Here is a 15000-nt window from a genome sequence, read left to right on the forward strand (position 1 = left end):
ACACACACACACACACACACACACACACACACACACACACACACACACACACACACACACACACACACACACACACACACACACACACACGCACACAAGCAGACAGACACGACCGCACACAGACACACGCACACACATGCACACACATGCACACACACACACACACCGAAGCAGTTGACGTATGCCTGCGCTGGAGTAACGCTTGCCAAGAGGAGCAAGGCAACCACAAGGTGGCCGCCCATCCTCATCATATTGGCTGGTGGTGGTGGTGGTGGTGGTGTGCTTCTGGCGGTGGTCGTTGACTCTCAACCAAGCAAGGCAACAAAACGAAGGAAGCAAGCGAGCGAGAAAAACGATCAAAACCCGCACTGCCGCCCAAGCTTCTTCACTTGAATGAAGCGTGGGTGTGGACAGCAACACACACCAAAGGACAAAGATTGTGCTGCAAAGGTTTCTGCGGTTGTGAGGTGCGTGTTGTGTGGGGTTGGCGCCCACCAGTGGAGGCAGTTGTGCGGGACAGCATGAGAAAGCAAATGCAAATTATCGCCGAATCACTGATTAGGGAGTCCTCTTCCACGTGCACTTCGCCACTTGAAGACAACCTCAAAGCGGCATCATATCTTTAATGCTGCTTGTCTTCGATGTTGGATTCGGTGAACGTAGATTGTCTTACTTGCGTTTGAGCCAACCATCTGTCGACACCACCGGGGCATAACGACGTCCTACATGCCGACAACATGCATGCATGCAAAACATCCTTGACAAAAATTTCGTGGCACTTGTGCAAACTTCTGCAAACTGAGCCAACGGTCAGTGTCCAGCACCAGTGTGGGCGCGATTCACAACATCAACCTGCAAAACGCCTCTCGTTGCCTGCGAACAAAGAAACAAAAAAAAGGAACTGCGCACTGCCTCCCGCAGCACAGCTGTTCTCTTTCAAGTTGCCTCTCCTCCCTCCACAAACGTCAGCTCGCCATTACTGACAACAGCCAGCTTTGTGGATTGGTGTGGGATCAAGAGCACAGCACAAGAAGACACCCGATCACACCCCGTCTTGGCGACGGCTACAGCCAACAGCCACCATGACGCCGCCACCCACGACAGCCACCGTGATGCTGCTGCTCTGCAGCGTGCTGCTTGCAAGCATCCTCTGCCAACACCAAGCGAACGCATACTACAACAACTGTGAGTAGGATCGGGGATCGTTCTGTGTGATGTGACAGCGGGATGTGTGCGTGTGTGTATCATGCGTCTCCTCGTCCTTCACATTGATTTGTTCCCTATCATCATCATCTTCATCGTCGTCCTCTTGAATGGCTTTGCTCACACACACACACACATCCATACACACACACACACATCCATACACACACACGCGCGCGCGCACATGCACGCACGCACGCACGCACACACGCACACACACACACGCACACAGTCGACGATCCCTTGAGCTTCACATGCTCGTCTGGCCAAGGCATCTCGTCAATCAACTCCTATCACAGGTACGACGAGCATTGCTGCCTTGCTGCTTGATCGGACGGAGTGTGGGCATTGCTGGAGAAAGACCATGCCGTGGTTGTGCGCCCTTGCTGTTTCCTGCGCTGGCTGTGGCACTCCTGCACTCAACCGCTCTTGATATCTACACTCCATGCTTCTCTTCATCCGCTTACAGCAACAACCGAGAGGATCGCCGTTGGTCGTACGGCTGCTCCCGATACGGCAGTGGATACGGCAGCTACTACACCACGTCGTACCTCAACGACTTTGGTCAGTCATGTCGTGCACAAGCAGACTCGCATGCACGCAGAGAGGCGTACACAGACATAAGCACACACAGATACACACTCACACACACTTGCCGCTTGTTTGTGCATGCTTGTCACACGATCGCTCGCGTGGCGCTCAACGACACGTCTCACACGATCCTGTCGTGCACACAACAGACGGATCTTTCGACCATCTCTGCAACACCAACTACTACATCGAAGGCGCGTATTCCTACCACAACAACGTACGTGATCCTCTTGCCACGTTTCTGCGTGTCCTGTACTGTGGTGTGTACGTGTTGTATGCTGTGTTGTGTGTGCTCGCCTTGCTCGCGAATCAACACAGAACATGCCAACTCACATGCGACCCCCGCCGACACCTCCCACCCCCTCACCATCTCCCGTATTGCCCGTACACCGATGCAGCACAGAGTACGTACCTCACACCAAGACACCATACGCCTTTTGCGTGCGCAACTGCCTGCGTCAAGCCTTGACAAGTGGAACCCTGATGTGTGCGCTGCACTTTGTGTCCTTGTCCCAGTTCTTGCTCACAGGCGCGCTTACATGCACAATCACACAACCACTAACACTGAATCATTCGCACTTGACCGCTCACATCATACATACACAATCACACAAAAACACTACACAGGAGGATCGGTACGAATGATACACCACTTGTTCGCGGAAGCCTGCTGCTGCTGTTGTTGCTGCGTGCTTGTTGCGTGTGATTTGCTCCATGCAGCAACCAACTGTGCGTGCCTTTCTGACCCTTGCCGTGGCCCGCACCCACCATTCTCATCCACTGTCTCCACCGTACATCGTGTGTTCACTGCAGGCGCTGGAGGTTCAGGTGCCGCCGCATCACCGGTGCCACCCTCGGTGAGTGCATGGGCCTTGTGTGTTGATTCCTTGCACATTGCACGTGGCACTGTTGCTTCCGACACATTGCCTCGTCCATTCACTGCTTGCAACCTCTCAGTCAACCTTGCCATCTTCCATCGAATCGAGCTGTTCTCTGCTTACTGACGCTGCCTTGGTTGCTACATTCGCTGTGCCATACACCTGAAACCGCCAACAGACTACTGCTCAAAGGGCAGCTACGAGAACAACCTTGACGACCCCCTCTCCTACACTGTCCGTGATGGCTACGCAATCGCTGGTGCGTGCATGTGCGCACTTTGTATACTTGTGCATGTGTGTTGTGTACACTTGCATGTGCATCAGAGTCAGCGAATCATATTCACCCGTTGATGTAACCACTTGAAGTGACCGTTGGCATAACCACGATACCCAATTACACACGTGTGCTTGCCTGCAGGCTTTGCTTCGTACCATGACAACGACAACGAAGATCGCCGCTGGCAAATTTACACCTGTCAGGTGAGAGCACAGCTGTCTTGACCACCATCATGGTCCCTTCAACAATACTTCATCCACACAAGAACAGAAGCATGTATGGCTTCCCTCAATACCAACTCGTCTTTGCCCGCCATGTTGCCAACCTCATCACCGCGCATCATGCTCATTGCTCCATCTGTTCCTGGCACGCGCAGATCAACTGTGACAGCAGCGACGGCTACGTCAGCTCCGGCACCTACGGATGCACCCGTACGTGTGTGCGTGCGTGCGTCCAGTTGCACGTGACTGTTGTGTTGCTGCGCGAAGACTTGTTGTCACTGCATTGCACGGTTCACCCATGACAATGCTTCTCACCTCCTCACCTCACACACACTCATTCTTTGACGCTTTAACTCTCGTCCGTCTCCACCACAGGTGTGAGCTGCGGATCTCTCAGTCTGACGCACGGCACAGTCACGGGCGATTGCGGCGGAACATTCGGTCAGTTGAGTGTGCGTAGGCACAAGTCCATCCTGGTGCCCATCGTGTGTTCGCGGTGCTGTTGTCACTGTCACGTTCCCTCGTTACTCCGCGACTCCTTCACCCACGCACGCACGAATCCTCACTTATTCACTCACTCCCCGACTCAACCGCACGAACTTGTAGGTGACCAGTGCACGTACGATTCATGTGATGATGGTTATGAGCTTTCTTCGTCCGGAACTGCTGGCGCACGCGAGTGTCGCATCGTCTCAAACGAAGGCAGCTGGAGTGGTTCTCCTCGCACGTGTGACGGTTGGTTGCGCGGTTGCTTGTTGCCGTACTTGCCCTGCATTTCACAAAAGAGCAGTTGGCAGTTTCTCTCCACCACACAAGTGTGCACAACACGTGTACATACACCCGTGTTTGCCTTCACACAGTCTCACCAACGCCTCTTTCTCATCCTCTGGGCAGACATCAACGAGTGCACGACTGGCACGCACAACTGCGTCTCACCTGCAACTTGCGTCAACACGGAGGGCAGCTTCTACTGCAACTGTCCATACGGCGACATCGATTCCTCTGGCACCGAGTGTGACGGTGTGTGTGTGTGTGCGTGTGTGTGTGTGCGTGTGGTTGTGCGCGTTTGGGTGATTGAGTGGGTCCATTTGCGTGTGCTTTTAGTACGTGCATGTGAACAAGTGAACAGCCACATTCATGTGCTTATTCTGTGCTGCAGCACTGCGTCCCCTCAACCCCTACTCATCTTGCTGTACCATGCCTCAATGATTCGTGCAGTTGACGGCCCTTCCGCTGTCGTCACCGAAGGCGCCACGTCCATCAGCCTGGCCATTTCCGATGCGACCGCCTACCCCAAATATGAGGTGCGCATTGGGGTGTTTGATGTGTGCGTGAGTTGGGTAAATGTTTGTGTATGTGTTGAGTGTGTGCACGCGTGCGTGTGCACATGCATGGGCACTGCTATCGTGTCTCATCCACTCTCCCTCCTTCCCCACCTCTAACACATCAATACACTCCCCTCCCATATATCACACGCGCAGATCTCAATTGGCCAATGGGCACTCGACTTGTCTGGAACGACGACCCTGCCCAACTACCCCGTCACTGTCGACAGCCCTCTCACATCCCGCACGTTCACCGGCCTCAACCCTGGCCGGCGATTCCAGGTCTGCGTGTGCGTGCGTGTGTGTGTGCGTGTGCGTGTGCGTGTGTGTGTGTGTGCGTGTGTGTTGTGTGTGCTTGCGTGTGTGCGTGCGTGCGTGTGTGTGCGTGCGTGCGTGTGCGCTTTTGTTTGTGTCAGTGCCTGTCTTACCTGCCTGCGATCTTCTCTTGCTGCGTTTGTCTTGCTTCAACGACTGCATGCATGTCTACGTTCCCTTCTCCTCTACCAATTGCAAGACTACTTCCATGCCCCCTCGACACCTTGTCCTCCTCACTCACTGCCCCAACAACACCTTCTCGTCCTTGTTTGTTCAACGTGAACCAGGTCACCATCACGCCCATCGACAACGACGACAATCTTGTCACAGGCGTGCAGTATGTGGGCGGCGAGTCGTCTGGCGATATTGCCACGCACTGCGGGTGCCTGTCATCCGACCGCACTGGCGCCCCCTCCGACCTCGCGCTGCAGCAGTCGCTTGGTCGCGTCTTCTTCTCCTGGACCGACCAGAGCTACTGCGAGTCAGGCTTTAGCTTCTTCCGCGACAGTGTTGGCCTCTCTGCCAACTATGATGTCACCTCTGAGGAGACGTGCGGTGGTGAGCACGCACCAACCACCGTCTACGATGACCTGACCGTGCAGCGCGACGACGTGTACGCTGAGCTTGACGATGGCAGCTTCTACGCCATGCCAGAGGGGACGTTCTTCGTGCGCGTCACGTCCACCTTTGACACTGCCGGCTCCCGCTTCGCCTACCCGTCAGAGCTTGCTTCAGGTCAGGGTTATGAAGTGTGCGTGCTGTTGTGCTTGCACGTATTGAGCATCTGTGCGTTCATGGCAGCCTGATTGGCATATCCAAACACGTATGCGCCCGCTTCTGCGACTCTTACTCACTCACTCACTCACCCCCCCCCACACACACACACTCACTCACTCACTCACTCACTCACACACTCACACACTCACACGCTCACTCACTCACACTCGTCCCACACACACACACACACACACACACACACACACACACACACACACACACACACACACACACACACACACACACACACACACACACACACACACACACACACACACACACACACACACACGCACGCACCTAACCCCCGACGCATGACTGCCAGGTGGCCACTTCACGTCGACAAGCACATCGTCCACAACATCCACATCGACATCGACGTCAACCTCCACCTCGTCCTCTGAGGTCACAACGTCCTCAACATCGACGTCGACATCAACCGAGGCAACAACAGCCAGCACCACTGGCGGTGCGGATCTCTTCACCACACCCGGTGTTGCGACCACCACCACCACTACGACAACCTCATCCACATCTTCCTTCCAGTCCACGACAACATCGGATACAGACGAGGTGGTTTACGCAACCGGCACCTCCACCAAGATCACGCGTGCTTCCGAGTGCGCCACCCTGTGCAAGGAGCGATCTGACTGGTGCATTGGCATCGTCGTGCAGCAGACAACATCAGGGCTCGTGTGCCACCAGCTGAAACTTCCCCACTTCGCCAGTGTCAGCCAAGACGATGTCAGTGCAGACTCTTACGCGGCTTTGACCGTGTCCAGCACGGGTGTGAGTGGCACGTACTACCTTGATGGGTCCAAGGACGACTGCATGCAAGCATGCTCCGACGACTCGGACTGCGCCATGATCTTCGTTGGCGACGGCTACTGTGCCACGGCGAACGCTCGCACGACGACCTCCACGAACCCCACCAGCTACCACGAGAAGGCGCTGCCCACCTACTTCCGCCGCTATGTGGGCACGGCACCAGGCGTGTCGCGTCGCTACTGCGTCGTTGCCACGAACCCCGTCGACTACGACAGCTCCGTGCGTAGCATTGCGTTGCGTGGCAGGTGCTCGTGAAATGTGGGCTGTGAATCAAACGTATTCGCTTGTCCTTGGTGTACATGCCGTGTGCGCGTGCAGTTTACATGTCACCCACACTGTTGACCCTCCACCATCATCTGACTCACTCTCACCGACGACACTTGCACACGCTGCCATATTACTCACACTCACCCCATCACACCTCCCCTTGTTATCTATCCTCTCTGTCCATCCCACTGCGCACCCCACACAGGGCTATGCATCAGCCTCGACCTGCAAGTACCTCACGATCCAGTGGGAGGCGATTGTGCGCGGACAGGTGACAATTGACTCTGAGGAAATCCACCTGGCTGTGGAAGGTGTTGAGGTCAACTTCGAGGTTGGCGGCGTCACGGGCACACGCACAACAGACGAAGACGGCTTCTTTGAGATCCACATCATCACCGACCAGATCACGTCCCTGCACGAGACGATGACGCTCAGCTTCTCCAAGTACACGGGCAGCATCGAGCACACCTTCTCCTGTGGCGGTATGGCGTGCACGGAGACGACGGTTGTCGTCGAACATCTTCGCTTCGACCACGAGGTGGACATCCGCGACACCACAACCATGCCCTTCTCTGGCCGCGTCACGATCGAGGGCACGGAGCACCAGGGGTACAGCAACGGGTGTCCACTCAAGGACGTGGAGGTGTGCCTGTACGACCGCAACCAGGGCGACTATGTTGTTGGCTGCGCCATCACCGATGCCCAGGGCTACTACACGGCACAGGCCGTGCTGGGCGCCTCTGTCGGCACCTTTGTCACCTTTGGCAACTCCTCCCACACCTTTAAGCGTGTGACGTACACGGAGAACACGCCCAACGCCCCCAGCGGCTACTACATCCGCCAGGATCCTGTCACGTCGCAGGACGTGAGCACCCCGTACTACGACATCACCGAGGACAAGCTGTGGGAACGCATCGACTTCAAGGACGTGACGACAGACACGGCGACGGTGGACGTGGCGGGCGGCAAGTGCAACCTCACGCTAGGCCGCGCCACCATCGAGTTCCGCTACGACAACTGCCCAACCTGGGTGAGAACAGAACGCACCTCGAACCGCGTCTCCAAGTGGGACCTGCCTGCCCAGATCATCACTGTTCGGTTCAAGCGGCTCGTACGCGACGGCAACGTGCGTGAGGAGATGACACGCTACTTCTCCGCCACGCTGGGCGAATCCCGCTCACAGTACGTCGACCTGCGTGACCCAAAGAACATGAACAACACGCTCAAGTACGCGCGCTTCGAGTACCATCCCGAACCAACGCTGGACATCTCCTTCAACTCGGAGGAGTCGCACAGCTGTTCGTACAGTGACGGCACGCCGCTGCGCGTGATTCAGCAGAACACTCAGACCTTGGTGACCATCAAGGTGACGGAGGACTACGGCGACAGCGTTGGCACGTGCGATGTTGTGCCGGGCACGATTGAGATTGAGAACCACCTTGGCGAGTCCCCAGACACGGTGGCCGTGCTGAACGAGACAATGCCATCACTCACCAATTCGCAGCTGAGCCTGCTGGAGCGGTGCTACTACCCCTGCGAGATGCCTGTGATCATGGACACGACGTCCACGGCGTCTGGTGACACGCTCTCGAACTCGCGTGTGCAGTTCTACATCTTGACCGGGTCGCCGCAGACCAACCCAGAGGCGTTGGACAGCGACCACCCGCACACGAAGCTCTTCCGCGCCACCATGCAGCGGCTGCCACATGACCCCGTGACAGAGTCACTGTATGTGATTGTGACGGGCGATGTTGCGCAGGGCACGGGCGCGTCCATCCCCTTTCCGCGCTACAAACCGCTGCTGGTGGTGCAGGACCCGCCTGGTGGCCTGTCCTCCGCCACGTACTCGAACACGTACGCCAACTACAAGATTGAGAGCGACACGTACGAGGAGTATGGTGGGTTCTTCTTTGGGCTCGAAATCACGCCCTTTAAGGTGGACGCCACGCTTGACCTGTGTGTTGGTCTTGGCGCTGCCAACTGCATCAACCTGCTGACGGCAAAGACAGAACCCGTCACCATCAAGGCCGAGACCACAAACCTGTTTGGCTCGAAGGACGGCAACGACAACTACGACACGGAGAAAGTGTGGTCGTTCAGCCTGGACGTGACGACCAGTGAGGCCGAGGTGCTGGCTGGCGAGCGCTCCGACATGTTCCTCGTGCCGTCGCTCAACGTCATGTTCCTTGACACGGACATTGTGGAGTTTGACACGGACACATGCGACGTGACGCTGCGAACGGAGACAACGTGGTCGCTTGCGAGCGGCGAGAACGACGAGGCAATGGCGTGGCTGTCCGCGTACGAGATTGAGACGAAGGAACTGCCAGACCTGCGCACACGCCTCGCCAACGCCGATGCCAACGGCGACTCGGAGGACATGAAGGCGGAGCTGCAGAACGCCATTGACGCGTGGGAGGAGAATCTCGCCCGCAACACGGAGGTGCGTGACATGGCTGCAAACGGCGAATTGAATGCCATTCAGCAGCTGTGGTCGCCCGATACCTTCAGCCTCTCTGGCAAGAACAACATCAACGGGCAGATGAACAAGGGCATTGCCCTCGCCCCGCACAAGTTGATTGAGTCTGCGTTGCAGCTGAACGACACGGCTGCCACAGACACACAGCAGACTGGGCTCAAAGCCATCAACACGATCAAGTTTTCTGGTGGCGGCTCCACGTACACCTTTGCCTACGACACGAGCGTGGACAAGTCTGTCACGGATGGCACCATGCGCGAGCATGAGTTTCAGGGCGGTGCCGAGATCTCCTTTGACATTGCGTCATCAGGTCAGTGTGTGTGTGTGTGTGTGTGTGTGTGTGTGTGTGTGTGTGTGTGTGTGCGTGTGTGCGTGCGTGCGTGCGTGCGTGCGTGGTGTATTTTCGTGCGCTCTGACTTGCCAATGCTGGTTCAAACCATGCCGGGACCATCATGCCCGATCTGACACGATTTCTTCTCTTCTGCACTTCTCAATGTTGCAGGTGTCGGTGCTGAGTTCAAGCTGACTCCACTCGGCATTGGCAAGTGGTCCTCGTCCCACGAAGACCAGGAAGGATACCAGGAGGAGGAGCATGTCGAATTCACGGTGCGCGAGCAAGTACCTGCGTGTTTGTGAATGTTTGTGAGTGTGTGAGTATCTGAGTGTGTATGTCTGTGTGTCTGTGTGACTGTATGCTTGTGTTTACATTTTTGCCACCGCCCCCTGCCAACCCTCATGCTTGCTTGTGATGATTACCTCACACTGCCGCTTCACTACATCACCACCACCATGACAGCTTGGCGACCCCGACCCATTTGATGTGTTTGATGTGCAAGTGTTCAAGCACCCCGACTACAACACGCTGGTGTTCCACACGGCCTCTGGCCAGTCGTCGTGCCCGCACGAGGAAAACACGCTTGCGCTGGAGCAGCCTGGCATGACGGTGCTGAAGCGCCCAGAGGCACCCGTGCTGCCCAACGAGCCAGCCGTGTTTGAGATTGTGCTGCGCAACGACGGCGACTACACGACGTACATGCAGCTGTATGCGGTCAATGGCGAGAACCAGGATGGCCTGGAGATCAGCGTGAACGGACGGTCGCTGGTGGCGCCCATCGACTACGTTGGTTTTGCGCCTGGCGCCACGCAGATCACGGTGGTGATGAAGCGTGGGCCGTCAGCCTACCAGTACGACCCGGTTGACCTGTGGTTCTCGTCGCTGTGCGAGCAGGAGCGGCTGGCGGAGACAGGGTACCTGAGCGACGAGGCCGCAGCGCAGGTGCGCGTGACGCTGGAGGTGGAGTTCCTGCAGCCGTGCTCACCCGTGCAGCTGGTTGGTGAGGTTGGAGAGGAAGGCCGCTTCGTTGTGAACAAGGCCACGGACGAGAAGGACGAGCGGCCTGGCGAGCTCCGTCTCGTTGCGTTCAACTCAGACTTTGCCACGCGCAAGTGGACAGAGGACGACAGGCTCACGGGCGTGTACGTTGAGTACAAGCCCGTCACGTCCACGGTGTGGCTGTTGGCGCGCGACAAGGACCAGGAGGCCTTGGAGATCAGCACGCGCGAGAATGACTACGGCTATGTCACCATGTGGTGGAGCGTTGAGTCGCTGAGCGAGGGCGAGTACGACCTGCGCATCCGCGCGCAGTGCCAGGCGTCTGTCAACGAGGTGCCCGATGGCATTGACGAGCAGTATTCCATCACGGCACTCGGTGTCATTGACCGCACGGCGCCCCAGGTGCTGGGATACCCCGAGCCTGCCGACGGCGTGTACGAGCCGGGCGATGACATTGCGTTTGAGTTTGACGAGCCACTGCAGTGCGCGCAGCCGTTCTGGTTCCGCGTGCGCATGGAGGTGACGGGGGTGGACCGCGTGTTCGACAACACGAACATGGTCATTGTGTGCGAGGGCCGCCGCATCACCATGTCCCTTCGCCGCGGGTTCTCCTGGGACGAGGTCAACGCCCGGTCTGCGCGCCTGCTGCTCACAACCGTTGAGGACCCGTATGGCAACCGCGTGCAGCAGGATCTGACGCACCTGTTCCAGTTTGCAGATCTTGCGCTGAGCTCCGCCACGGTCGAGGTGACGGGCCTGATGCTGGAGGTTCCGTTTGAGCAGGAGTTCTACAACACGTCGTCGGCCGCCTTTGCAAACGTGACCAACATCATTGAGGGCGACATTGCCGATGCGCTTGGCATCAGCCAGGCGCGCGTGAAGGTGATTGCCATCTCGCCAACAGACCCGTCCAACTACCACTTGGGCATCCACGTGGACATCTACCTGCTGTCACCAACCATTGAGGAGCTCACAGACTCCCGTCGCCGTGCCACGAGCCAGGAGACGGCATCTGCACTTGCCGATCTGCTGCAGACCATCGTCTCCAACCCCAACTCCACGGAGCTCTCCCAGTCCAACATTCTCCGTCGCCTCTCGCCGCTGACAGACATGGAGGTGACGATGATGGCGCAGCAGCGGTCGACAAACAGCACAGCAGGCCCAAACGCAACCACCGTTGGCTCTGGCAACAACAACAGCGGCAGCGGCGATGACGACAACATCCTCGTGCCAATCTGTGAGTGTGGGACGGTGCAGAGGTATCTGTTGAAGAGAGAAGTGCGTCGTGTGACACATGACGGAAGCCATGTTTCATCATCACAGCGTTGGTGTTGGGGTTCGCGTTGTTGGTGGTCATCGGGTATCACACAATCACGGAATGCAAACGAAACATGGCCCTCAGTCGCTCATCAGCTGCTGCGCCCATGCTATCTGTTCTGTTTTGACTCACATTATCACACACATGCACACACACACAATTACACACACACACACACAATTACACACACACACACACAATTACACACACACACACACAATTACACACACACACACACACACACACACACACACACACACACACACACACACACACACACACACACACACACACACGTGTTTCTTCTCTGCGTTTGTTTGGTGCTTGTTTACAGATGTGCTGATTGCACTGCATTGCGTGCTGCTTGTGGTGGTGGTCTGGATGTTCCTGTGGCTGCGCCGCAGGCGCCAGACATCCGACTCGTACAAGGTGACACCGACGTCTGCTCCTGTCAGCACCTTTGAGGAGAACCCAGCCACGCTCTCCCTCTCCCATGTTTGAGTGTGCTTTGCTCGTTCTTTTTCGTGTTGTGTGTGTTGTTCCGTTTCGAGTGAAGAGGGTGAATCGGTGGTTGTCTTCTGCTGCTTTCCTTTTGTTGTGTGCTGTGTCGTGTGGATGTGTGATGTATGGTGTGGTGACATGTGATTGTGTGATCTCCTCCCTTCCTCCCGTTAGTTCCATTGCATTGGCAGTTGGAGTGCTGGTTGTGTGGGCGTTCATGCTGGACGCCTGCCCGCAAGCAGTCATCTGCCTCGTTACCCGACACCATAAAAATCAAGTTGACAAGGGACCACAAACACAACAGCCATGCCGAGACCACCGGATGTGCTGAAGGCAGCACGGGCCAACGACTGGCGCCGGCTGCTTGTACGAGCCAGCGCCTGTGCATGCCTGTGCATGCGTGCGCGTGTGTGTGTGTGTGTTCTGTTTGTCTTTGTACCTGCTCGGCTCTCGCACGCAAGCACACACACACACGACACACACACACACACACGACACACACACGCACATGATAACGCCTTGCCTCAGGACATTGTGACTGGCAAGAAGGAGAGCCGGCTGCGAAGCACCATTCGACGAAAGCGCAAGCCAGCTGGAGACGGCGCATCCAACGTCTGTTCACTGTGTTGTGTGTGTGTGTGTGTGTAGGGGTGGTCCTCAGCGTGAGCACACCAGCCTCGCACTCACGCTCATTACCTTCAATCGCGTTTCGTGTTGGCAGGCAACCACGCTCGTGCTGGACAAGAACGACGACGGGTCGTTGCAAGTGAAGCCATGTGCACCGGGTGTACGCATCGATCTGCGTGATGACACTGGCAGCACACCCCTCATCCTTGCTGCTCTCGGAGGTTAGTCATTACTGTGTGTGTGTGTGTTTGCAGTATGTGTGCGCAACGTATGTCTGGGTGTATGTTCTTGCATGGATGTGTATGAACATGTGTGTGTATGCGTGTGCTTGTTTGCATGTGTGCTTTGGGTGTGATGACTGCTGTGTTGTCGAGGACTCAGCTAAGCGCAACACCATGAAATCGCCCGTTGTGATGATCGTGCCCAGGCAACGTGGAAGCTGCATCGTGCTTGATTGCGTACGGAGCCAACGTTGATGCCCAGGACACAGACGGGTGAGCGTGATGCGCCCTGTGAGAACTGGAGAGTTTTGCGCACTTAAAGGGAGAAGTTGTTGCCTTGCACCTGCCAACCCTTCATGCACATCACGCTGGTTCTTACGCCCCGCCCCACATGTTTCCGGTTATATCGTAGGAACACGGCGCTGCACATGGCGGCATGGCAGGAGCGGGAACACAGCGTCGACGTCATGGAGTTGTTGCTCAAGAACGGGGCGGATCCAAACATTGCCAACGCAGAAAACCGAACCCCGCTTCACAACGCAGTCCAAGTATGTGTGTGCACACATGTGCACGCGTGCATGTGTTTGTGTGTGCATGTGCGTGTGGGTGCATGTGTGTGCGTGCATGTGCATGTGTGTGTGTTTGCATGTGCGCCATTTGCATGTGTGTGTGTTTGCATGTATGTGCAACATGTGCAACATGTGCGGCATGTGCGTCGTGTGCGTCGCTCGCTCTCTCTCTCTCTCACATCCACCCCTCGATGCACACGCCAACTTGCACTGGCAGAACGGGCAAACCTTCGCCGTGATGGTGCTTCTCGATCACAACGCAGACGTGCACGTGCGCAACGACGCCGGTGAGACGCCGCTCGACATTGCTGTTCGCTTCGGCCGCGAGGAGGTGGTCTCTGTGCTTCTCAACCACGACATCAGCGTCACCAAGTCCACGCGGGCGCTGCGGGAGGCGGCGCAGATGGGGCGCGCATCCCTCGTCCGCACGCTCCTCGATATGGGCATGGACGTCGCCGCCGAGGTGATGGCGTGCACGTATGCTCGCGCGTACGCATTGTGCTTACGTGTGTATGTGCGTGTGTGTGTGCGCTTACGTGCGTGTGTATGTTCGCGCCGGGAACGATAGATATCCTTGTGGGCACCACCATCGCATATCACACACACACACACATCGACACGCCCACTACCTTTATGCCCCCGCCCCCGCACACACACACACTCTCTTCCCCCCTCGCTCTCTTCACTGCTCACAGGACCCGGAGACGCGCGACACAGCGCTGCACGTCGCAGTGAAGTTTTCCCGCACGTCTGCAGTGGAGACGCTGCTTGCGTTCGGGGCAGACCCGTATCAGCCCAACGCCGCCGGCAAGAGCGCACACGATGCCATGCTGGACCTCTCTGATGAGCGAACGCGCGACGTCATGCTGGCTCTTGTCGAAGGTGAGGGTCGCACGGCGGGGGTTGTGTACTGTATGTGTGTGTGTGTGTGCTTGTGTGTGCTTTTGTGCTTTTCTGTTGTCATGTGTGTGTGTGTGCTTTTGTGTGTGCTTGTGTGTGTGCGTGTGTGTGCGTGTGTGTCTGTGTGTCTGTGTGTGCTTGTGTGTTAGTGTTAATGTGTGTTGTGTGTAAAGGTGAAGAGTGTGAGAATGTGCTGATTTACTTGTATTGTGTATGATTTTTGCCGTACATCTGTATGCTTGTATGGATACTGTGCAATGGCTGCGGCTACCCGCCTTCATGTGATATCGCCCGTGTGCGACTGCTTCACTGCCATGTATGTGTGTGTGTGTGTGCAGAGTACAAGGACAAAGATGTGCAGCTGCCTGCA

At 56.7% G+C, this 15000-nt stretch overlaps 3 protein-coding genes across 3 annotated transcripts in view; 2 read left to right on the top strand and 1 right to left on the bottom strand.

Moving 5' to 3' along the window:
* PTSG_13151 (uncharacterized protein) overlaps positions 1–251 on the bottom strand; it is a gene marked incomplete at both ends in the record, with an annotated part of 11586 nt that extends 11335 nt beyond the window's left edge. Inside the window, one exon of the mRNA XM_004987781.1 lies at positions 167–251. Within this exon, the coding sequence (XP_004987838.1) occupies positions 167–251 (85 nt within the window). The remainder of the gene's footprint in view (positions 1–166) is intronic.
* An 831-nt stretch (positions 252–1082) lies between these two features.
* Positions 1083–12313, top strand: PTSG_11194 (uncharacterized protein; the record flags this gene model as incomplete). Its single annotated transcript, XM_004987782.1, has 20 exons — positions 1083–1185; positions 1436–1502; positions 1673–1767; positions 1944–2011; positions 2422–2429; positions 2608–2651; positions 2851–2931; positions 3091–3152; positions 3326–3380; positions 3546–3611; positions 3777–3905; positions 4065–4190; positions 4389–4474; positions 4652–4777; positions 5098–5545; positions 5913–6634; positions 6888–9471; positions 9664–9767; positions 9958–11731; positions 12147–12313. 20 exons carry the CDS (start codon positions 1083–1085, stop codon positions 12311–12313), a joined length of 6915 nt encoding a protein of 2304 aa, XP_004987839.1.
* A 283-nt stretch (positions 12314–12596) lies between these two features.
* PTSG_11195 (uncharacterized protein) overlaps positions 12597–15000 on the top strand; it is a 6296-nt gene continuing 3892 nt past the window's right edge. The window contains exons 1-8 of the mRNA XM_004987783.1: positions 12597–12679; positions 12842–12925; positions 13035–13161; positions 13368–13434; positions 13574–13709; positions 13948–14193; positions 14426–14612; positions 14969–15000. The exon at positions 14969–15000 is cut by the window's right edge and continues 29 nt beyond it. Of these exons, the coding sequence (XP_004987840.1) occupies positions 12620–12679; positions 12842–12925; positions 13035–13161; positions 13368–13434; positions 13574–13709; positions 13948–14193; positions 14426–14612; positions 14969–15000 (939 nt within the window). The 5' untranslated portion in view covers positions 12597–12619. The remainder of the gene's footprint in view (positions 12680–12841; positions 12926–13034; positions 13162–13367; positions 13435–13573; positions 13710–13947; positions 14194–14425; positions 14613–14968) is intronic.

The sequence above is a fragment of the Salpingoeca rosetta genome, assembly GCF_000188695.1.
Source record: "Salpingoeca rosetta unplaced genomic scaffold supercont1.41, whole genome shotgun sequence".
NCBI lineage: Eukaryota > Choanoflagellata > Craspedida > Salpingoecidae > Salpingoeca > Salpingoeca rosetta.